Raw genomic sequence first — 25,880 nt, 5'->3', positions numbered from 1 at the left:
GTATAGTGGGTCATACAGCTTGGACTACGACGATTAACCGAAACGCGTCAGCTGACCCCTTGGCGCTACCGTTTGGTCGATATGAGTGTTTGAAGAAAATACTCTATTTTTCTTTATGCTGCTGCAAAAGATTTTAAACTGGTGGAAATAAAGTATTTGGATTTTTAAGAGTTCCCCGGGTGAGTTTTTTCATTTAGTCGCTCTATGGTTAGGGCCATAAATATTACATTATGTGTACCAGTCATCCTGCCACTTTATTTTAACAATAAGAAACCTACCCTCAGGGTCAGTTGTCATGTCTCCCAAATGATAATTTAAACCTTGTCGTATCAGAAGGGCTACCCCTCTACTAGAGCTGTTGTATGGGGCACTAAGGACCTCTGAGACCCATCTAGTTTTGAGTTTATCTTGCTCCAAGGCAGTCAGGTGGGTCTCCTGCAGGAGCATGATATGGGCCTGCGACTTTTTAAGAAGGGTTAGTACAGTTTTTCTCTTAATAGTGGAGTTAATCACCCCCACATTCCACAAGATTATTTTCATAGTCATTTAAGCATTAACAGGATTAGACACTGATAACCTGTCAGCTCGCTCACATCTGACTCGGAACAAAACCTAAGGAGAAAGGGCGTCTGACATATAAATGCTTTAATTTCCAAACTGTTGAGATATGGGCATATTAACACCTTATAGATCACCACTATGGAGACTACTGTAATAGGGAGGGGAGACATATCTGATATTGTTCTATACTCATGCTAGACTTTAGGCATAGGACACACAACCTCAACATATACATCAAAAAACATAATTTATGTAAGAACTTACCTGATAAATTCATTTCTTTCATATTAGCAAGAGTCCATGAGCTAGTGACGTATGGGATATACATTCCTACCAGGAGGGGCAAAGATTCCCAAACCTCAAAATGCCTATAAATACATCCCTCACCACACCCACAATTCAGTTTAACGAATAGCCAAGAAGTGGGGTGATAAAAAAGTGCGAAAGCATATAAAATAAGGAATTGGAATAATTGTGCTTTATACAAAATCATAACCACCACAAAAAAAGGGCGGGCCTCATGGACTCTTGCTAATATGAAAGAAATGAATTTATCAGGTAAGTTCTTACATAAATTATGTTTTCTTTCATGTAATTAGCAAGAGTCCATGAGCTAGTGACGTATGGGATAATGACTACCCAAGAAGTGGATCTTTTCACACAAGAGTCACTAGAGAGGGAGGGATAAAATAAAGACAGCCAATTCCTGCTGAAAATAATCCACACCCAAAATAAAGTTTAACGAAAAACATAAGCAGAAGATTCATACTGAAACCGCTGCCTGAAGTACTTTTCTACCAAAAACTGCTTCAGAAGAAGAAAATACATCAAAATGGTAGAATTTAGTAAAAGTATGCAAAGAGGACCAAGTCGCTGCTTTGCAGATCTGGTCAACCGAAGCTTCATTCCTAAACGCCCAGGAAGTAGAAACTGACCTAGTAGAATGAGCTGTAATTCTCTGAGGCGGAGTTTTACCCGACTCAACATAGGCAAGATGAATTAAAGATTTCAACCAAGATGCCAAAGAAATGGCAGAAGCTTTCTGGCCTTTCCTAGAACCGGAAAAGATAACAAATAGACTAGAAGTCTTACGAAAAGATTTCGTAGCTTCAACATAATATTTCAAAGCTCTAACAACATCCAAAGAATGCAACGATTTCTCCTTAGAATTCTTAGGATTAGGACATAATGAAGGAACCACAATTTCTCTACTAATGATGTTGGAATTCACAACTTTAGGTAAAAATTCAAAAGAAGTTCGCAACACCGCCTTATCCTGATGAAAAATCAGAAAAGGAGACTCACAAGAAAGAGCAGATAATTCAGAAACTCTTCTGGCAGAAGAGATGGCCAAAAGGAACAAAACTTTCCAAGAAAGTAATTTAATGTCCAATGAATGCATAGGTTCAAACGGAGGAGCTTGAAGAGCTCCCAGAACCAAATTCAAACTCCAAGGAGGAGAAATTGACTTAATGACAGGTTTTATACGAACCAAAGCTTGTACAAAACAATGAATATCAGGAAGAATAGCAATCTTTCTGTGAAAAAGAACAGAAAGAGCAGAGATTTGTCCTTTCAAAGAACTTGCGGACAAACCTTTATCTAAACCATCCTGAAGGAACTGTAAAATTCTCGGTATTCTAAAAGAATGCCAAGAAAAATGATGAGAAAGACACCAAGAAATATAAGTCTTCCAGACTCTATAATATATCTCTCGAGATACAGATTTACGAGCCTGTAACATAGTATTAATCACAGAGTCAGAGAAACCTCTTTGACCAAGAATCAAGCGTTCAATCTCCATACCTTTAAATTTAAGGATTTCAGATCCTGATGGAAAAAAAGGACCTTGTGACAGAAGGTCTGGTCTTAACGGAATAGTCCACGGTTGGCAAGAGGCCATCCGGACAAGATCCGCATACCAAAACCTGTGAGGCCATGCCGGAGCTACCAGCAGAACAAACGAGCATTCCTTCAGAATCTTGGAGATTACTCTTGGAAGAAGAACTAGAGGCGGAAAGATATAGGCAGGATGATACCTCCAAGGAAGTGATAATGCATCCACTGCCTCCGCCTGAGGATCCCGGGATCTGGACAGATACCTGGGAAGTTTCTTGTTTAGATGGGACGCCATCAGATCTATTTCTGGAAGTTCCCACATTTGAACAATCTGAAGAAATACCTCTGGGTGAAGAGACCATTCGCCCGGATGCAACGTTTGGCGACTGAGATAATCCGCTTCCCAATTGTCTACACCTGGGATATGAACCGCAGATATTAGACAGGAGCTGGATTCCGCCCAAACCAAAATTCGAGATACTTCTTTCATAGCCAGAGGACTGTGAGTCCCTCCTTGATGATTGATGTATGCCACAGTTGTGACATTGTCTGTCTGAAAACAAATTAACGATTCTCTCTTCAGAAGAGGCCAAAACTGAAGAGCTCTGAAAATTGCACGGAGTTCCAAAATATTGATCGGTAATCTCACCTCCTGAGATTCCCAAACTCCTTGTGCCGTCAGAGATCCCCACACAGCTCCCCAACCTGTGAGACTTGCATCTGTTGAAATTACAGTCCAGGTCGGAAGCACAAAAGAAGCCCCCTGAATTAAACGATGGTGATCTGTCCACCATGTTAGAGAGTGTCGAACAATCGGTTTTAAAGATATTAATTGAGATATCTTCGTGTAATCCTTGCACCATTGCTTCAGCATACAGAGCTGAAGAGGTCGCATGTGAAAACGAGCAAAGGGGATCGCGTCCGATGCAGCAGTCATAAGACCTAGAATTTCCATGCATAAGGCTACCGAAGGGAATGATTGTGACTGAAGGTTTCGACAAGCTGTAATCAACTTTAGACGTCTCTTGTCTGTTAAAGACAGAGTCATGGACACTGAATCCATCTGGAAACCCAGAAAGGTTACCCTTGTCTGAGGAATCAAAGAACTTTTTGGTAAATTGATCCTCCAACCATGATCTTGAAGAAACAATACAAGTCGATTCGTATGAGATTCTGCTAAATGTAAAGACTGAGCAAGTACCAAGATATCGTCCAAATAAGGAAATACCACAATACCCTGTTCTCTGATTACAGACAGCAGGGCACCGAGAACCTTTGTAAAAATTCTTGGAGCTGTAGCTAGGCCAAACGGCAGAGCCACAAACTGGTAATGCTTGTCCAGAAACGAGAATCTCAGGAATTGATAATGATCTGGATGAATCGGAATATGCAGATATGCATCCTGTAAATCTATTGTGGACATATAATTCCCTTGCTGAACAAAAGGTAAGATAGTCCTTACAGTTACCATCTTGAACGTTGGTATCCTTACATAACGATTCAATATTTTTAGATCCAGAACTGGTCTGAAAGAATTCTCCTTCTTTGGTACAATGAAGAGATTTGAATAAAACCCCATCCCCTGTTCCGGAACTGGAACTGGCATAATTACTCCAGTCAACTCTAGATCTGAAACACATTTCAGAAATGCTTGAGCTTTTACTGGATTTACTGGGACACGGGAAAGAAAAAATCTCTTTGCAGGAGGTCTCAACTTGAAACCAATTCTGTACCCTTCTGAAACAATGCTCTGAATCCAAAGATTGTGAACAGAATTGATCCAAATTTCCTTGAAAAAACGTAACCTGCCCCCTACCAGCTGAGCTGGAATGAGGGCCGCACCTTCATGTGGACTTAGAAGCAGGCTTTGCCTTTCTAGCTGGCTTGGATTTATTCCAAACTGGAGATGGTCTCCAAACTGAAACTGCTCCTGAGGATGAAGGATCAGGCTTTTGTTCTTTGTTGAAACAAAAGGAACGAAAACGATTATTAGCCCTGTTTTTACCTTTAGATTTTTTATCCTGTGGTAAAAAAGTTCCTTTCCCACCAGTAACAGTTGAAATAATGGAATCCAACTGAGAACCAAATAATTTGTTACCCTGGAAAGAAATGGAAAGTAAAGTTGATTTAGAAGCCATATCAGCATTCCAAGTTTTAAGCCATAAAGCTCTTCTAGCTAAAATAGCTAGAGACATAAACCTGACATCAACTCTGATAATATCAAAAATGGCATCACAGATAAAATTATTAGCATGTTGAAGAAGAATAATAATATCATGAGAATCACGATGTGTTACTTGTTGCGCTAAAGTTTCCAACCAAAAAGTTGAAGCTGCAGCAACATCAGCCAAAGATATAGCAGGTCTAAGAAGATTACCTGAACACAGATAAGCTTTTCTTAGAAAGGACTCAATTTTCCTATCTAGAGGATCCTTAAACGAAGTACCATCTGACGTAGGAATAGTAGTACGTTTAGCAAGGGTAGAAATAGCCCCATCAACTTTAGGGATCTTGTCCCAAAATTCTAATCTGTCAGACGGCACAGGATATAATTGCTTAAAACGTTTAGAAGGAGTAAATGAATTACCCAAATTTTCCCATTCTTTGGAAATTACTGCAGAAATAGCATCAGGGACAGGAAAAACTTCTGGAATAACTACAGGAGATTTAAAAACCTTATTTAAACGTTTAGATTTAGTATCAAGAGGACCAGAATCCTCTATTTCTAAAGCAATTAGGACTTCTTTAAGTAAAGAACGAATAAATTCCATTTTAAATAAATATGAAGATTTATCAGCATCAACCTCTGAGACAGAATCCTCTGAACCAGAGGAATCATCAGAATCAGAATGATGATGTTCAGTTAAAAATTCATCTGTAGGGAGAGAAGTTTTAAAAGATTTTTTACGTTTACTAGAAGGAGAAATAACAGACATAGCCTTCTCTATGGATTCAGAAACAAAATCTCTTATATTATCAGGAACATTCTGCACCTTAGATGTTGAAGGAACTGCAACAGGCAATGGTACTTTACTAAAGGAAATATTATCTGCTTTAACAAGTTTGTCATGACAATCAATACAAACAACAGCTGGAGAAATAGCTACCAAAAGTTTACAGCAGATACACTTAGCTTTGGTAGATTCAGCACTTGACAGAGATTTTCCTGTAGTATCTTCTGACTCAGATGCAACGTGAGACATCTTGCAATATGTAAGAGAAAAAACAACATATATATAAAGCAAAATTGATCAAATTCCTTAAATGACAGTTTCAGGAATGGGAAAAAATGCCAAAGAACAAGCTTCTAGCAACCAGAAGCAATAAAAAACTTAAATAATGTGGAGACAAAAGTGACGCCCATATTTTTTCGCGCCAAATAAGACGCCCACATTATTTGGCGCCTAAATGCTTTTTGGCGGCAAAAATGACGCCACATCCGGAACGCCGACATTTTTGGCGCAAAATAACGTCAAAAAATGACGCAACATCCGGCGACACGTATGACGCCGGAAACGGAAATAGAATTTTTTTGCGCCAAAAAAGTCCGCGCCAAGAATGATGCAATAAAATGAAGCATTTTCAGCCCCCGCGAGCCTAACAGCCCACAGGGAAAAAGTCAAATTTTAAGGTAAGAAAAATGTTAAAATGCATTATCCCAAATATGAAACTGACTGTCTGAAAATAAGGAAAGTTGAACATTCTGAGTCAAGGCAAATAAATGTTTGAATACATATATTTAGAACTTTATAAACAAAGTGCCCAACCATAGCTAGGAGTGTCACAGAAAATAAGACTTACTTACCCCAGGACACTCATCTACATATAGTAGATAGCCAAACCAGTACTGAAACGAGAATCAGCAGAGGTAATGGTATATATAAGAGTATATCGTCGATCTGAAAAGGGAGGTAAGAGATGAATCTCTACGACCGATAACAGAGAACCTATGAAATAGACCCCTTAGAAGGAGATCACTGCATTCAAATAGGCAATACTCCTCACATCCCTCTGACATTCACTGCACGCTGAGAGGAAAACCGGGCTCCAACTTGCTGCGGAGCGCATATCAACGTAGAATCTAGCACAAACTTACTTCACCACCTCCATCGGAGGCAAAGTTTGTAAAACTGAATTGTGGGTGTGGTGAGGGGTGTATTTATAGGCATTTTGAGGTTTGGGAAACTTTGCCCCTCCTGGTAGGAATGTATATCCCATACGTCACTAGCTCATGGACTCTTGCTAATTACATGAAAGAAATAACAAACATAACATAAATACAAGTAACATCAACATTCCTGAACATTGCAATATGATACCTAGCCATCTAGAGATCGTCTTGAGTCCATCAGATAAGATCTGAAGTACGGGATCAGTGCCCCGATTAAACAGTCTGCAGGGGAGCTGCAAAGTCACCAGCTAGGTCAGCCAGGAGAATCTCTTCTAATTGGGGAGGGGCAAGCAGGTTTGTCCCTTTCTTGGTCCAAGAAATCCTGAGCCTCTCTAGGTGAGTCGAAAAACTTGAAGCCTTGTGGGGTGCGAAGTTTTAGACGTGCTGGAAAAAGGAGGATAGCTTGGCGTTTTTCTTTATGTAGGGAGCTGCATAACGGAGCAAAGTCTTTCCTTTTCTTTGCAACCTCTGAGGAATAATCCTGAAAAATGTAGATTCTCTTTTCATCGTACAGTAGTAGTTCAACTTTCCTATATGCTTTGAGGAGTTGGATCTTAGACTGAAAGTTGAGATACTTGATCATCACCCCCCGAGGGGGAGCATCTTTCCCAGTCATAGATGGCCTGTCACCTCCAATTCGGTGAGCTCTTTCTGCTTTCATCGGTATATACTCTGCAGGAATACCCAGCAGGTTAGGAAGAGAATGCTCGGCAAAGTACAGTAGCTCTGTCGGCCGGACAGACTCCGGGAGTCCTACCAGACTAACATTGTTCCAGCATGAGAGATTTTCCAAATCATCTATTTTTTGGTGCAGGTATTTATTTTGTTGAAGTAATTCTTTAACCTGAATGGAGGAAGTGTGGTGACCATCCTCCAGGTCAGATATTCTCTGCTCCGCTCCTGTTAACCTGGAGTTAAACTGCTTGACCTCAGACGTTAAATTATCCATACCCTTTTTCAGGATATCTAGTTTGGACAATAACAGAGAATTTAAATGCTGCTCTCCCTCAGTCTCCTGGATAGAAGCAGGTTTTGTAGGAGAGACATGCTGCTGTGAGTCTGGGGGTTGTCTATGGGGGTTGTCTATGTTTTTTTTCTTGTTGAGATTTATTTCTCAACAAGACATTTTAGGAGCAGTCAAAAATTTGTCCATATAGATGGATGAGGCAAACAGAGAGAGGCCAATACTTTTGCGGGTAGCAGTGTATCTCTCCTCAGGGAATATGCCACCACTGGGCACCGACGGTAAAAGGAAAGAGGTTATGACCCACTCCAATCCATAGAGCGGGAAAGGAGGAGAGACACTACCACTGAGCCCTATGAACTTCTATAGTCTCTTGTTACAGTCTTTAAAGTAATTTAGGCCCGCCAACTAGTGGATAGCAAATACATAGCTGTGTTTCAGTCTAGACACATAAAGTTACATCCCAATTCACCACCGGGACAAAAAGCAGAGGCGTAAGATGCAAGCCCTGCCAGAGGTTAGGTTGTGTGGTATATCACCAGAAGGCAATAATGCAAGGCAGGCGAACATCCAAGTGAGGTTATAATGATCAGAGTGTCAGCACTCCAACACCAGAGCTGCAAAGTAAGTTATAGTCCTATGCTGTTACATAATCCTCAGAGTGTACACTGCAGCAGCTTAGGGTTAAATATTAAAGCGTGAAAGTCCTTTGTTGATTATTCAGTTAGGATAATTTGTCTCCTCTTATTATTGGTTGTCTATTTAAAGAATAATAAAAATAAGAAGGTTGGAATTCTCAGAACAAATGGCAAAGTTTCTTGCAGCAGCATAAGCAGTTATGCACACATTACCCAGATTTACTATACAGCATTACAGTAAGTTCCATCTGAGTGAAAGCTGAAGGTCTGGTGTTTAATTATGAAGCTTAAAGGCAACGTAAAGTTGTGTGCACTCGTTAAGAAATTTATCAATAACAGAACAAATTAGCATAAGTTTAATTCATCATTTTTATTGTATTATTTTTTTCACCCGCAAATCTTATTTTTTAATCGGTGTCCTGCAACGATTCCTCGTCCGTCCGACTTTTCTATAGAAGTGATTGACACTTCTCTAACACTGTGGGGTCCAATCACTGCTTTCTCCATGCGGTGGTGAACACAGCATATCAGACGTCATCGGACCGCACTGCGCATGCGTCCGACCCAAAACGTCTACACTGTTCAACTGTGCAAAATGCTGACGTAGAGTGCGGGTGGGTTGGGTCTCTATGAAGAGAGCAAGAAAATAGGAAGTAGAAGCGGGGAGGAGTATTACAAAAAACGGTATATTTTAATATTTTAATAATTTTCATGAAATCAATTGTGTTAAACAACTTAGCGACTGCATTGCAGTGCTAAATAGAAAACAGTATTTATGCTTACCTGATAAATTTCTTTCTCCTACGGTGTGTCCGGACCAATATTCTCTTCCCCAACAGGAAATGGCAAAGAGAGCACAGCAAAAGCTGCCCATATAGCTCCCCCTCTGGCTCCGCCCCCCAGTCATTCGACCGACGGTTAGGAGAAAAAGGAGAAACCATAGTGTGCCGTGGTGACTGTAGTGTATAGAAAGAAAAAATTTGAAACCTGACTAAAAAACCAGGGTGGGCCGTGGACCGGACACACCGTAGGAGAAAGAAATTTATCAGGTAAGCATAAATTCTGTTTTCTCCTACATTGGTGTGTCCGGTCCACGGCTTCATCCCTACTTGTGGGAACCAATACCAAAGCTTTAGGACACGGATGAAGGGAGGGAACAAGTCAGGTTACCTAAAAGATGAAGTCTGTCTGAAATCCTTTGTTGCATCTAAGTAGAATTTTAAAGCACGGACCACATCTAAATTGTGTAACAAACGTTCCTTCTTCGAAACTGGATTCGGACACAGAGAAGGAACAACTATTTCCTGGTTAATATTACTGTTGGAAACCACTTTTGGAAGAAAACCAGGTTTGGTACGCAAAACAACCTTATCTGCGTGGAATACCAGATAGGGAGGATCACACTGCAAAGCAGACAATTCAGAAACTCTTCTAGTAGAAGAAATAGCAACCAAAAACAGAACTTTCCAAGATAGTAACTTAATATCTATGGAAAACAAAGGTTCAAACGGAACCCCTTGAAGAACTGAAAGAACTAAATTTAGACTCCATGGAGGAGTCATGGGTCTGTAAACAGGCTTGATTCTGACTAAGGCCTGTACAAATGCTTGTACATCTGGCACTGCTGCCAGACGTTTGTGTAACAAAACAGATAGAGCAGATATATGTCCTTTTAGAGAGCTCGCTGACAACCCTTTATCCAAACCCTCTTGGAGAAAGGAGAGAATCCTAGGAATTTTAATTTTACTCCAAGAGAATCCTTTGGATTCACACCAACAGATATATTTTATGGTAAATTTTCCTAGTCACAGGTTTTCTGGCTTGGACCAGAGTATCTATAACTGAATCTGAAAACCCACGCTTAGATAAAATCAAGCGTTCAGTTTCCAAGCAGTCAGCTGCAGAGAGACTAGATTTGGATGTTCGAATGGACCTTGTACTAGAAGATCCTGTCTCAAAGGTAGCTTCCATGGTGGAGCCGATGACATATTCACCAGGTCTGCATACCAAGTCCTGCGTGGCCACGCAGGAGCTATCAGAATCACCAAGGCCTTCTCCTGTTTGATCCTGGCTACGAGCCTGGGAAGGAGAGGAAACGGTGGAAACACATAAGCTAGGTTGAACGACCAAGACGCCACTAATGCATCCACTAGTGTCGCCTTGGGATCCCTGGATCTGGACCCGTAGCGAGGAACCTTGAAGTTCTGACGAGACGCCATTAGATCCATGTCTGGAATGCCCCATAATTGAGTTAACTGGGCAAAGACCTCCGGGTGGAGTTCCCACTCCCCCGGATGGAAAGTCTGACGACTCAAATAATCCGCTTCCCAGTTGTCTATTCCTGGGATGTGAATTGCAGATAGATGGCAGGAGTGATCCTCCGCCCATTTGATGATCTTGGATACCTCTCTCATCGCCAAGGAACTCTTTGTTCCCCCCTGATGATTGATGTAAGCTACAGTCATGTTGTCCGACTGAAATCTTATGAATCTGGCCTTCGCTAGTTGAGAAGAGACTCGGGAGAAGAGACTCTTCCCGAGACCATAGACCCTGAGCTTTCAGGGAGTCCCAGACCGCGCCCCAGCCTAATAGATTGGCGTTGGTCGTGACAATGACCCACTCTGGTCTGCGGAAACTCATTCCCTGAGACAGGTGATCCTGAGTCAACCACCAACGGAGTGAGTCTCTGGTTAACTGGTCTACTTGAATCTGGGGAGACAAGTCTGCAAAATCCCCATTCCACTGTTTGAGCATGCACAGTTGCAATGGTCTTAGATGAATTCGAGCAAAAGGAACCACGTCCATTGCTGCAACCATTAGACCTATTACTTCCATGCACTGAGCTATGGAAGGCTGAGGAATAGATTGAAGAACTTGACAAGCATTTAGAAGCTTTAATTTTCTGACCTCTGTCAGAAAAATCTTCATTTCTACAGAATCTATTATTGTTCCCAGAAAGGGAACCCTTGTAGACGGGGACAGGGAACTCTTTTCCACGTTCACCTTCCACCCATGAGACCTGAGAAAAGCTAATACAATGTCTGTATGAGCCCTTGATCTGGAAAGGGACGACGCTTGGATTAGGATGTCGTCTAGGTAAGGTGCCACTGCAATGCTCCTCGGTCTTAGAACCGCTAGAAGGGACCCTAGCACCTTTGTGAAAATTCTGGGAGCAGTGGCTAAACCGAACGGAAGAGCCACGAACTGGAAATGTTTGTCCAGAAAGGCGAACCTTAGGAACTGATGATGATCTTTGTGGATAGGAATATGTAGGTACACATCCTTTAAGTCCACGGTAGTCATGTATTGACCCTCCTGGATAGTTGATAAATTGTTCGAATGGTTTCCATTTTGAACGATGGAACTCTGAGGAATTTGTTTAGAATTTTTAAATCCAGAATTGGTCTGAAAGTTCCCTCTTTTTTGGGAACTACAAACAGGTTTGAGTAAAACCCCTGATCTTGTTCCACTGTTGGAACTGGGTGTATCACTCCCATCTTTAATAGATCTCCTACGCAATGTAAGAATGCCTGTCTCTTAATCTGGTCTGAAGATAAGCGAGACATGTGGAACCTTCCCCTTGGAGGAAGTTCCTTGAACTCTAGAAGATAACCCTGAGAGACTATTTCTAGTGCCCAGGGATCCTGAACATCTCTTGCCCAAGCCTGAGCAAAGAGAGAAAGTCTGCCCCCTACTAGATCCGGTCCCGGATCGGGGGCTACTCCTTCATGCTGTCTTGGTAGCAGCAGCAGGCTTCTTGGCCTGTTTACCCTTGTTCCAGCCTTGCATTGGTCTCCATGCTGGCTTAGCCTGGGAAGCGTTACCCTCTTGTCTAGAGGCTGCAGAGTTAGGAGACGGTCCGTTCCTGGAGTTGCGAAAGGAACGAAAATTAGATTTGTTCTTAGCCTTGAAAGGCCTATCCTGTGGGAGGGCATGGCCCTTTCACCCAGTGATGTCTGAAATAATCTCCTTCAATTCTGGCCCAAAAAGGGTCTTACCTTTGAAAGGAATATTAAGCAAAGCGGCATCTAAAATAAAGGAATTAGCCAATGCGCAAATTCTGTCCATGACTTCCTCATATGGAGTCTCCTTATTGAGCGAATTTTCTAGTTCTTCGAACCAAAAAAGACGCCGCCGTTGTGACAGGAATAATGCACGAAATTGGTTGGAGAAGGAAACCTTGCTGAACAAATATCTTTTTAAGCAATCCTTCCAATTTTTTCTCCATAGAATCTTTGAAAGCACAACTGTCCTCAATGGGAAAAGTCGTGCGTTTGGCCAACGTAGAAACTGCCCCCTCAACCTTAGGAACTGTTTGCCATGCGTCCCTCCTGGGGTCGACAATGGGGAACATTTTCTTAAATATAGGAGGTGGGACAAAAGGTATACCTGGCTTCTCCCACTCCTTAGTCACTATGTCTGCCACCCTTTTGGGTATCGGAAAGGCATCAGCGTGCACAGGGACCTCAAGGAATTTGTCCATTTTGCACAATTTCTCTGGAATCACCAAAGAGTCACAATCGTCCAGAGTAGTTCGCACCACCTTAAGCAGGGCGCGGAGATGTTCTAACCTAAATTTAAACGTCACAATATCAGGTTCTGCCTGTTGAGAAACTTTTCCTGAATCAGAAATTTCTCCCTCCGACAGACCCTCCCTCACTGCCAATTCTGACTGGTGTGAGGGTATAACAGATAAATTATCGTCAGCGCACACTTGCTCATCCTCTGTATTTAAAACTGAGCAATCACGCTTTCTTGGAAATGCTGGCAGTTTGGATAAAAGATTAGCTATAGAATTATACATTACTGCCGTTAATTGTTGCATAGTAACAAGCATTGATGTACTAGGTGTCGCCTGCATTGATGTACTAGGTGTCGCCTGCGCGGGCATAACTAACATAACAGAAGGAGAGGATGATGAACTATCCCCACTACCTTCATTTGAAGAATCATCTTGGGCAACCTTATTAAATGTGACAGTACTGTCCTTACTTTGTTTGGACGCCATGGCACAATTTTCACATACATTTAAAGGGGGAACCACCTTGGCCTCCATACATACAGAACATGTTCTATCTGAAGGTACCGACATGTTAGACAGATTTATACAGGCTATCAATACAATAAAACCGTTTTTAAACAAAACCGTTACTGTCTCTTTAAATGTTAAACAGAGCACACTTTATTTCTGAATGTGTGAAAAACTATGAAGGAAATATCCGATCCTTACTAAATTTGCACCCTAGTGTCTTAATGCTTTGAAAGTATTACACACCAAATTTCAAGTTTGTAACCCCTTAAATGAGCAAACCGGAGCTATTTGTTCAATTTACCAGTTTAAACCCACTACAGTCCCTGCCACAGCCTTTGCTACGGCTTTACCTTTCCTTGGGGGTTATTCACCACAGAAATAAGCCTTCTAGAATCGTTTTTTATGGCCACAGTACCCTCTCACATGAAGCTGCATGCACTGCTTCCAGAAGTAACTGCGCAATTAAGGAGCGAAAATGAGGCCTCCTCCCTCTGCATACCAGAGTGAAGGGCCCTTCCTGACTAGATTAGGTGTCTAAACGACTGCCAGGCGAATAAAAAACGTTCCCAAAGTGTTTTCAAGTTCCAAAACACTCCAAAAGTCATATAAATATTGTATAAATCAATCAATTTAGCCCACAATACTGTCAACCAGTATATAGCCTATTAATAAGCCTTCATTCTGTTATGAGTCTAAGAAAAATGGCTTACCGATCCCAAAAGGGAAAACGACAGTCTTCTAGCATTACTATGTCTTGTTAGAAAAGAGACTAGTCATACCTTGAGCAGAAAAGTCTGCAAACTGTTCCCCCCAACTGAAGTTCTCTGGTTTCAACAGTCCTGCGTGGGAACAGCAATGGATTTTAGTTACTGCTGCTAAAATCATACTCCTCTTTAAACAGAACTCTTCATCACTTTCTGTTGTAGAGTAAATAGTACAAACCGGCACTATTTTAAAATAACAAACTCTTGATAGAAGAAATAAAAAACTACAACTAACACCACATACTCTTTACCATCCCCGTGGTGATGCTACTTGTTCAGAGCGGCAAAGAGAATGACTGGGGGGCGGAGCCAGAGGGGGAGCTATATGGGCAGCTTTTACTGTGCTCTCTTTGCCATTTCCTGTTGGGGAAGAGAATATTCCCACAAGTAAGGATGAAGCCATGGACCGGACACACCAATGTAGGAGAAAAGTAAACATGTTTTAAAACGTAGCGAACTTTACCTTGCCTTTAACGCAGTTGTGGGTAAATATGAGCAAGCCTCTTAAGGTGGTAAAACACTGGGCACTCTATATTCTGCCGTTATTTACCTTCCCAGTCTCTGTGAGCCAGAAATATCCACTGCTGCAAATATGGTTATGCCTCCGATGCACAGGTCTCCAGCATACAGCCCCAGTCTCCTGAACACCAATCTTAGCTGTGTCGCACGTTGATTTGTAGAGGCCAGCTCCGGAGCGGAGCCCCGACCCTCCGGAGCACTCTCAGAAGCCCGGTGAGTTCCGATTGCATGGCAAAATGCTTGATCTTTCAAGGATGACACAGGGTTCAGCAGTTAATGTGTTGTGTCCTTATAGAGCTGCGACTCACGGTCTGGTAAGAGCAGGGGTGGGCAGGCAACAAGCCGGGGAGGATCACAATCTCCACGAGGGTAAACAAAATGGCGATCGGCGTTTGCAGCTTTTCCAGTGGTGAGGTTAAAAGTTGTTGTGCCTCTCAAACCACAGCATCCGTAGTATGCGATGCCTCCAGGCTAAACAAAGATAGCCAAGGAAGAGTTTGGGAGCCAGTGTGAAACTCAAAATATACGTTTCATATAGAATTATGCACGAAGCTCTTTCCAGATACCTCCACACTGTAGCTCCGCCCAACGTAAGTCCAGCAAGTATTTTTTATCTGATCCTAAACAGCCTCATCAAGGTCCAAGTTTTTTTTTTTTATTGAAATATTTTTTATTAAAGGTTTCCACAATAGTACAGATAATATATCAGTAATAATCATAGTAACAAAAGGATCAAGTCTTAACAGAGAAAATTAACCGATATTGTCCAACAGCTTAAAGCAGTGGTTACCTCCTGTATTTTCCAGTTTTAACAATCACAATCCTAGAGATAGGACAAGGGAGTCCAAAGGTAGAAAGAGAGAGAGAGAAGAGAGAGAGAGAGGAGAAAGAGGAAAAAGTTCTGATGAACACTTGTAAGGTCTGTTTAATATTTTAACCATATTTTAACCATATTTTAACTCTCCTGGTTTCTAATGCTTCGTCTAGATTGCATTCTAACTGTGTCTTCCCACACGATCCAGTTCTCCCAGATCCTCAGAAACTTGTTTCTGTTGTCTAGTAGTGAGGATGCAATGTTTGCCATTTGATAGTAGAATTTGATTTTATTGAGTATAACATTATAATGGGGTATTGAAGTCTTCCAATACTTTGCTATGATTGTTCTTACTGCCGTGCATATGATACCCACTAGTTTTGAGGAGTATTTTGACATCCCCAGTACAGGAAAGTGTAGGAGGGCTTGCTCCATAGTTAGTATAATTTGTTTGTTAAATATTTCACTTAGTAACTTAGAAGTAGATGCCCATACTATCGCACTCTTTGGGCACTCCCACCACATGTGGACGTAGGTGCCTTCAACCTGACAGCCTCTATAGCATTGAGTTGTATTAGTATTTGTGGTTGCATTAGGATATTTAATTCTACTTGGATGTAAGTACCATCTATATAACACCTTGATATAGTTTTCTTTCGGGTTTGCACTAATGGAACAAGCTAAACCGTTTTGAATTATGTGAGCCCATTCCTTGATATCTATAGAGAGGTTGGTTTCTGCCTCCCACTTTTTAATAAAATTTAATTTAACTGGTGGCCCCTTCGTACATAAGAATCTATATAAGCCAGAAATTGCTCCTTTAACTCTCGTGTCGTGACTACATAGTTTCTCAAATAGCGTGGTAGTGTGTAGTTTTCCGGGTCTATATACTACTTCTACTCTGGACTTGAGCTGGAAATAATGAAACCAGGATTGTGGTGTAGAGGACATGAGGTCATTATACTGTGTAAATGAGAGGACTTCTGTGCCTCGCAGTGTATCCGCTATCCTGTATAGGCCCTTATTAGCCCAAATTTTGCTGGTTTGGCTTCTGTACTTATTTGAGAATACCACTAGAGGTGTCAGAAGTGAATTTTCAGGGATCAGGTAAAATTTTGTTTGGTTGCTATCCCACATACCTAAGGTATGTGACAGTGATACATATTTCATCCAAAAGCTAGGTCTGTCTTTTTTATGTGTCCAGAACATTTGAAATATCGGATTAAGGTTTAACATTTCACTTTCTAAGTGGACCCAGGCTAAATTGGTTTTAGGATTAAATAGTTGCGCTGTTTGCGCCAGTCTAGCTAAATTGTATTAAGCTTGGAAGTCCGGTATTCCTAACCCTCCTTCCTCTTTATGTTTTATAAGGGTATGTTTATTTATCCGAGCCTTTTTATTAGACCATATAAAATCCAATGTCTCTTGAGTGAACATTAATGGGGAGTGATCTAAACAAGTATAAAAGCCTTGGAAGAATTACCATTTTACTGACCACCATTTTTCCATAGAATGAGATCTTATAAGAGCTCCAGGTTTTCATTTCTTTGAGTAGGGATTTATAGAGGGGAGAGTAGTTAAGCTTGTACAAATCTCTTAGGCTATATGGGATAAAGACTCCAAGATATTTGATAGCTTGGGTGGACCACTTGAAATTAAAATTTATTTCTAATAACTTTTTCGTATGGTTAGGAAGATGTACCTCAATCGCTTGACATTTGTCATTTATCTTATAGCCAGATAAGGCGCCAAATTGTATTAGGAGGTCGTATAGGATCGGCAGTGACAATAGGGGTTTGCTAATTGTTAATATGATATCGTCTGCGAATAAGGACAGTTTGTGGACAGACTTACCCACCCTTATACCAGCAATATCTTTGTTATTTCTAATACTAGCGGCTAGGGGTTCTATGCATATAGCAAATAACAAGGGTGACAATGGGCACCCTTGCCTTGTGCCGTTGTGGATATTAATTCTCCTAGATTGATAACCTGCAATTCTAAGGAATGCATACGGATCAGTATAGATGGCCCATATAGCTTTTGTAAATGATCCTGAAATTCCAAAGTGGGAGAGGGATTCAAACATATAGTCCCAGTGAATTCTGTCGAATGCCTTCTCTGCATCCAAAGAAAGGCATTCCCTCGCCTGTGGCAAAGTCAATCAAATCAATTACCCTTCGGATATCATCAGGTGCTTCCCTTCCCAGTACAAATCCCACTTGATCATTTGAAATTAATTTAGGTAAATGGGGATTTAACCTATTGGCTAATATTTTAGTGAGAAGTTTGAGATCCGTATTAATAAGCGATATTGGTCTGTAATTTTTACAATGAAACTTATCCTTGCCCGGCTTAGGTACTACGCATATCCTAGCCGCTAATAGTTCAGGTGGGATAGTCCCCCCTCCCATTATGTAGTTGAATGATTCGACTAAATGAGGGGTAAGATCAGTTGAAATTTTTTTTATAAAAACTTCCTGAGTAGCCATCGGGACCCGGGGCCTTATTACTTTTGAGTTGCTTTATGACTGTAGCTACTTCCTGAGCTGTAATTGGGGATTTTAGAGCATCTAAACTAGTTTTATCAAGTTTGGGTAAATTACAAGAGTCTAGGAACGTTTTTATTTTGTGTGTTCTGGATGGGTCTAGAGATTTTGGTAAGTTGTATAGGGATTGATAAAAATCGGCGAATGAATGAATTCGCAATCCGAGTTCTTTTTTTTTTTTGTTAAAAAGGTAGGCTACCGGACAGTACATTTTGCTAACAAAATAATAATTGAAGGGGGTTTTACATCTAATGTTTAATTGCAGATATATAAATTATGCACATATACAAAATTAGTTTCAAACGGGATGGCTAACTACAATACATACTGTAGGTTACTGGATCATATTCGAACACAAATCGATTTATATTTATAATTTACAAGAGAATAACCCATTGGTATATTTCCAAAATGAAAATCATAGGCTTTTAAAACACAGAATGCTGGATCAATATTTATAACTTACCGGAGACCTATCTGATAAAACATGCCTGCACTGCTGCAAGTGGATATTATAATTCGAAAGCGAGAAGCCTTACGTATGTCTTCACCAGCTCCACAGTACTGTTTAATAGTGTCATTTATGGTCTAAACATCATTGGAAAAAAAAAAAAAACAACACAAAATTACCTTGTTACCCAAACTTTTGAAAACCTTACATTTTAGGCATCTTCACACACTTAAAGGGACAGTCAAGTCCAAAATAAACTTTCATGATTCAAGTAGGGCATGCAATTTTAAACAACTTTCCAATTTACTTTTATGACCAATTTGCTTTCAATGCATTTTGATAGTTTTTCACCACTAAGGGCATAAGCTCATGTGTGTCATATAGATAACATTGAGCTCATGCTTGTGAAGTTACCTAGGAATCAGCACTGATTGGCTAAAATGCAAGTCTGTTAAAAGAACTGAAATAAGGTAGCCGTTTGAAGAGGAATAGATACAAGGGAATTACAGAGGTAAAACGTGTATTATTATAACTATATTGGTTATGCGAAAAATGTAATAAGAAAATGTATGCTTACCTGATAAATCATTTTAATTACTGATGGGATATTCACCTCCTGGTCAGCAGGAGGAGGCAAAGAGCACCACAGCAGAGCTGTTAAATAGCTCCTCCCTTCCCTCCCACTCCAGTCATTCGACCGAAGTTAGGAAGAGAAAAGAAAAACCGAGCTGCAGAGGTGTCTGAAGTTTACATAACCCACAACCTGTCTAAAAGAAACAGGGCGGGCCGTGGACTCATTGCGTCAAAAAAGAAATAAATTTATCAGGTAAGCATAAATGTTCTTTTCTTTTTTAAGACACGATGAGTCCACTGATCATCTTAATTATTAATGGGATTCAATACCCAAGCTAGAGTACACAGATGATACGGGAGGGACAAGACAGGGAACCTAAACGGAAGGTACCACTGCTTGAAGAACCTTTCTCCCAAAAGCGGCCTCAGCCGAGGCAAAATATTAGGATCAGCTTGTAACTGCTTATAGCGGTCGGTAAGGCACAGGGGAGGACACTTTGGGGGATAAAAATCAGTCTGCCAGGGGATGATTTTGTGGGGCATAGGGGTTAATTTAATTTTACATAGAAGAAACAATTTTTGGCCGAAATGGGATAGGCCCATTTTCGGCCGAAAATTTTGGTTGCCGAAATTTCGGTGCATCCCTATATCTAAGGAATGCATAGGCTCAAACAGAGCCCCTTGAAGAACTTTGAGAACTAAATTAAGACTCCATGGAGGAGTAACTGGTTTGAACACAGGCCCAATCCTGATCAAGGCCTGACAAAAAGATTGTACATCTGGGACATCCGCCAGACGTTTGTGTAACACAATAAATAAGGTAGATATTTGACCCATTAGAGAACTCGCCGATAAACCCTTCTCCAAACCCTCTTGGAGAAAGGACAAATGTCTAGGAATCCTAACTCTACTCCAAGAGTAGCCCTTGGATTCACACCAATAGAGATATTTACGCCAAATCTTATGGTAAATCCTTCTTGTTACAGGCTTACGAGCCTGAATCACGGTCTCTATGACCGATCAGAAAAACGCCGCTTGGATAAAATTAAGCAATCTCAATCTCTAAGCAGTTAGCTTCAGAGAAACTAGATTTGGGTGAAGGAAGGGCTCCTGAATCAGAAGGTCCTTTCTCAACAGGAGACTCCAAGGAGGCAGAGATACCATCTCCACCAGATCCACATACCAAGTCCTGCGAGGCCAGGCCGGTGTTATAAGGATCACCGAAAGCCCTCTCCTGTTTGATCCGAGCAATCTCCTGAGGAAAAAGAGAAAAAAAAAAAGGTATGCTAGACTGAAAAAACCACCAGAGCATCTATCAGTTCCGCCTGGGGATCCCTGGACCTCGACCCATATCCCGGTAGCTTGGCATTCTGTCGGGATGCCACGAGAACCAATTCCGGCTAGATCCCAATTGAACACTTCCGGATGGAGTTCCTCCCCCGGATGAAAGGCCCAGTTGTCCACCCCTGGGATATGGGTCGTCGATAGACAACAAGAGTGGGCCTCTGCCCACTGGATAATTTTGGTTACCTCTTTCATCGCTAAGGAACTCCTCGTTCCGCCCTGATGATTGATGTAAGCCACTGAAGTTATGTTGTCCGACTGGAACCTGATAAATCGTAGTGAAGCTAGCAGGGGCCAGGCCCGTACAGCATTGAAGCTTGCTCTCAGTTCTAGAATGTTTATAGGAAGAACTGACTCTGACTGAGTCCAAACTCCCTGAGCCTTTAGGGAGCCCTAGACTGCTCCCCACCCTAGAAGGCTGGTGTTTGTTGTCACAATCACCCAGGATGGTCTGTGAAAGCAGGTTCCCTGGGAGAGATGATCCAGAGACAACCACCAATGAAGAGAGTCCCTTGTCTCCTCTCCAGAATTATTCGAGAAGACAAGTCTGCATAATCCCCGTTCCAATGCCTGAGCATGCTTAACTGCAGAGGTCTGAGATAGAAGCGAGCAAACTGAATGATGTCCATTGCCGCCACCATCAGACCGATTAACTCTATGCATTGAGCCACTGACGGCTGAGAAGTGAACCGAAGGACTAGACAAGTATCGATAATCTTTGATTTCCTGACTTCTGTCAGAAAAATCTTCATGGACAAGGAGTCTATTATAGTGGAATCTTACTAGTTGTAAGAATAGCCCTGGGTTAGGATGTTGTCCAGATAGGACACCTCTGCTAATAATCTTGAAGCAGGAACTCTAATTTGTATCCCTGGGACTCAATGCACACCACCCAGGGATCATGAACCAAACCTGATGGAAAAAAAAGGAGAACCTGCCTCCTTACGGATCAGGTACACGCATCTTATGCTGTCTTAGATACAACAGCAGGCCTTTTTTAAACTATTATCCCCTATTCTGAGCCAGATAGGGTCTGTAGAAAGGCTTAAACTGTTTCTACTTGGGGAAAAAGAGTGGAAGGATTTTACTAGAAATCTCGAAAAGAACAAAATAATTTCATACATCCTTTATATTTTTCTGAATATAAAGGAGTCTACTAACTTAAAAACCCTTCTCCTATCTCTGCGAGAGGGGTGTCAGTCCAATAGAACAGACAAAGCATCAAACCAGGAAGCCGCCGCCCCGAAAACAATAGTCATACAGACCTTAGGTTGACAACGTAAACCCTCTGACTTTTAACCATAGGGTTCCTTAAGGAACTACTATCCTTCTGCGAATAGCATCTCTAAAGATATGCTTCTTTATTAATGTATTGAAAGGACACAAGCACCCTTGGTTAGCGTGTAAATTCTTAATCCCCCTGAGTATCTTCTAAATTAAGGAGACAAAGGGGATACCTCTATAGCCCTATCTGGAACAGAAAATACTTCCACCATGAAGGGCACATCACAATATTAATATAGCCTACTGGTGTCGGGGACACCCAGAGAATCTAAAATCCCTCTAAGTAGACAATCTCTCCAATGGAGGTATTGACCTAAAAATGAAGGAAAATAAATCTATCAGATAAAGGAATTACCTCATCAGAGACTGAAAATTCCTTATGCGATACTACCGAAGTATCTTCCTCACAGGGAAGAAATATTCATGAAAGCTACAACTGAATCAATAACATGATTCAGAATAAATATGACCTCTTGCACTTTTTCCCTAGAAAATGGAAAGAAACATAATTTATGTAAGAACTTACCTGATAAATTCATTTCTTTCATATTAGCAAGAGTCCATGAGCTAGTGACATATGGGATATACAATCCTGCCAGGAGGGGCAAAATTTCCCAAACCTCAAAATGCCAATAAATACACCCCTCACCACACCCACAATTCAGTTTAACGAATAGCCAAGCAGTGTGGTGATAAAGAAAGGAGTAGAAAGCATCAACAAAGGAAATTTGGAAATAATTGTGCTTTATACAAAAAATCATAACCACCATAAAAAGGGTGGGCCTCATGGACTCTTGCCAATATGAAAGAAATTAATTTATCAGGTAAGTTCTTACATAAATTATGTTTTCTTTCATTTAATTGGCAAGAGTCCATGAGCTAGTGACTTATGGGATATCAATACCCAAGATGTGGAGTCTTCCACTCAAGAGTCACTAGAGAGGGAGGGAATAAAACAAAAAACAGCCATATTCCGCTGAGAAAAAAATCCACAACCCAAAAATAAGTTATTTTCACTTTTGAAAGAAAAAAACTTAAATCAAAAAGCAGAAGAATCAAACTGAAATAGCTGCCTGAAGAACTTTTCTACCAAAAACTGCTTCCGAAGAAGCAAATACATCAAAATGGTAGAATTTAGTAAATGTATGCAGGACCAAGTGGCTGCTTTGCAAATCTGATCAACTGAAGCTTCATTCTTAAAAGCCCATGAAGTAGAGACTGATCTAGTAGAATGAGCTGTAATTCTCTGAGGCGGGGTTTGACCCGACTCCAAATAAGCTTTATGAATCAAAAGTTTCAACCAAGAAGCCAAGGAAATAGCAGAAGCTGTCTGACCTTTCCTAGGACCAGAAAATAAAACAAATAGACTAGAAGTATTCCTGAAATTTTTAGTAGCTTCCACATAATATTTCAAAGCTCTTACCACATCCAAAGAATGTAAGCATCTCTCCAAAGAATTCTTAGGATTAGGACATAAAGAAGGGAAAACAATTTCTCTACTAATGTTGTTAGAATTCACAACCTTAGGTAAAAATTGAAAAGAAGTCCGCAAAACTGCCTTATCCTGATGAAAAATCAGAAAAGGAGACTCACAAGAAAGAGCAGATAGCTCAGAAACTCTTCTAGCAGAAGAGATAGCCAAAAGGAACAACACTTTCCAAGAAAGTAGTTTAATGTCCAAAGAATGCATAGGTTCAAATGGAGGAGCCTGTAAAGCCCTCAGAACCAAATTAAGACTCCAAGGAGGAGAAATTGACTTAATGACAGGCTTAATACGATCTAAAGCCTGTACAAAACAGTGTATATCAGGAAGTATAGCAATTTTTCTGTGAAATAAAACAGAAAGAGCGGAGATTTGTCCTTTCAATGAACTTGCAAACAAACCCTTATCCAAACCATCCTGAAGAAACTGCAAAATTCTAGGAATTCTAAAAGAATGCCAGGAGAAATTATGAGAAGAACACCATGAAATTTAAGTCTTCCAAACTCTATAATAAATCTTTCTAGAGACAGATTTACGAGCTTGTAACATAGTATTAATCACTAAATCAGAGAAACCTCTATGACTTAGAACTAAGCGTTCAATTTCCATAGTTTCAAATTTAATGATTTGAGATCCTGATGGAAAAACGGACCTTGAGATAGTAGGTCCGGGCGTAACGGAAGTGGCCAAGGCGGGCAACTGGACATCCGAACCAGATCCGCATACCAAAACCTGTGTGGCCATGCTGGAGCCACCAGCAACACAAAAGACTGTTCCATAATGATTTTGGAAATCACTCTTGGAAGGAGAACTAGAGGCGGGAAGATGTAAGCAGGTTGATAACACCAAGGAAGTGTCAGCTCATCCACTGCTTCCGCCTGAACATCCCTGGACCTGGACAGGTATCTGGGAAGTTTCTTGTTTAGATGAGAGGCCATGAGATCTATCTCTGGAAGCCCCCACATCTGAACAATCTGAAAAAACACATCTGGATGGAGAGACAACTCCCCTGCATGTAAAGTCTGGCGGCTGAGATAATCCGCCTCCCAATTGTCTACACCTGGGATATGCACCGCAGAGATTAGACAGGAGCTGGATTCTGCCCAAGCAAGTATCTGAGATACTTCTTTCATAGCTTGGGGACTGTGAGTCCCACCCTGATGATTGACATAAGCCACAGTTGTGATATTGTCTGTCTGAAAACAAATGAACGGTTCTCTATTTAGTAGAGGCCAGAACTGAAGAGCCCTGAAAATTGCACGGAGTTCTAAAATATTTATTGGTAATCTCGCCTCTTGAGATTTCCAAACCCCTTGTGCTGTCAGAGACCCCCAAACAGCTCCCCAACCTGAAAGACTCGCATTTGTTTTGATCACAGTCCAGGTTGGGCGAACAAAAGAAGCCCCTTGAACCAAACGATGGTGATCTATCCACCATGTCAGAGAGTGTCGTACATTGGGATTCAAGGATATTAATTGTGATATCTTTGTATAATCCCTGCACCATTGATTCAGCATACAAAGCTGTAGAGGTCTCATGTGAAAACGAGCAAAGGGGATTTTGTCCGATGCTGCAGTCATGAGACCTAAAACTTCCATGCACATAGCCACTGAAGGGAATGACTGAGACTGAAGGAGCCGACATGCTGCGAACAATCTTAAACGTCTCTTGTCTGTTAGAGACAGAGTCATGGACACTGAATCTATCTGGAAGCGTAAAAAGGTGACCCTTGTCTGAGGAATCAAGAAACTTTTTGGTAAATTGATCCTCCAACCATGTTTCCGAAGAAACAACACTAGTTGATTCGTGTGAGATTCTGCAGTATGTAAAGACTGAGCTAGTACCAAGATATCGTCCAAATAAGGAAACACCGCAATACCCTGTTCTCTGATTACAGATAGTAGGGCACCCAGAACCTTTGAAAAGATTCTTGGAGCTGTTGCTAGGCCAAATGGAAGAGCAACAAATTGGTAATGCTTGTCTAGAAAAGAGAATCTCAGAAACTGATAGTGTTCTGGATGAATCGGAATATGAAGGTATGCATCCTGCAAGTCTATTGTGGACATATAATGTCCTTGCTGAACAAAAGGCAGAATAGTCCTTATAGTCACCATCTTGAAACTTGGTACTCTTAAATAACGATTCAAAATTTTCAGATCCAGAACTGGTCTGAACAAATTTTCTTTCTTTGGTACAATGAATAGGTTTGAATAAAACCCCAAACCTTGTTCCTGAGGAGGACCTGGCATGATTACCCCTGAAGACTCCAGGTCTGAAACACACTTCAGAAAAGCTTGAGCTTTTACTGGATTTACAGGAATGTGTGAGAAAAAAATCTTCTCACAGGAGGTCTTACTTTGAATCCTATTCGATACCCTTGAGAGACAATGCTCTGAATCCAATGGTTTTGGACAGATTTTATCCAAAAATCCTTGAAAAACCTTAATCTGCCCCCTACCAGCTGAGCTGGAATGAGGGCCGCACCTTCATGCAGACTTAGGGGCAGACTTTGGTTTCCTAAATGGCTTGGATTTATTCCAATTTGAGGAAGGCTTCCAACTGGAAGCAGATTCCTTGGGAGGAGGATTGAGTTTTTGTTCCTTATTCTGACGAAAGGAACGAAAACGGTTAGAAGCCTTAGATTTACCCTTAGGTTTTTTATCCTGAGGCAAAAAAACTCCTTTTCCTCCAGTGATAGTTGAAATAATAGAATCCAACTGAGAACCAAATAAATTATTACCTTGGAAAGAAAGAGATAGTAATCTAGATTTAGATGTCATATCAGCATTCCAAGATTTAAGCCACAAAGCTCTTCTAGTTAATACAGCTAAAGACATGGATCTAACATCAATTTTGATAATTTCAAAAATGGCATCACAAATAAAATGATTAGC

The 25,880-nt window shown here is 41.0% G+C and overlaps 1 protein-coding gene across 1 annotated transcript in view; it reads right to left on the bottom strand.

Moving 5' to 3' along the window:
* Nucleotides 1–25,880, bottom strand: part of MOV10L1 (Mov10 like RISC complex RNA helicase 1) — a 1,168,229-nt gene that overhangs the window by 539,297 nt on the left and 603,052 nt on the right. The window contains exon 18 of the mRNA XM_053719185.1: nt 18,318–18,439. Coding sequence (XP_053575160.1) covers nt 18,318–18,439 — 122 coding nt within the window. The remainder of the gene's footprint in view (nt 1–18,317; nt 18,440–25,880) is intronic.

Source organism: Bombina bombina, chromosome 6 (genome assembly GCF_027579735.1).
Source record: "Bombina bombina isolate aBomBom1 chromosome 6, aBomBom1.pri, whole genome shotgun sequence".
NCBI classification, from domain to species: domain Eukaryota; kingdom Metazoa; phylum Chordata; class Amphibia; order Anura; family Bombinatoridae; genus Bombina; species Bombina bombina.
This window is presented reverse-complemented; position numbering and strand designations above follow the sequence as displayed.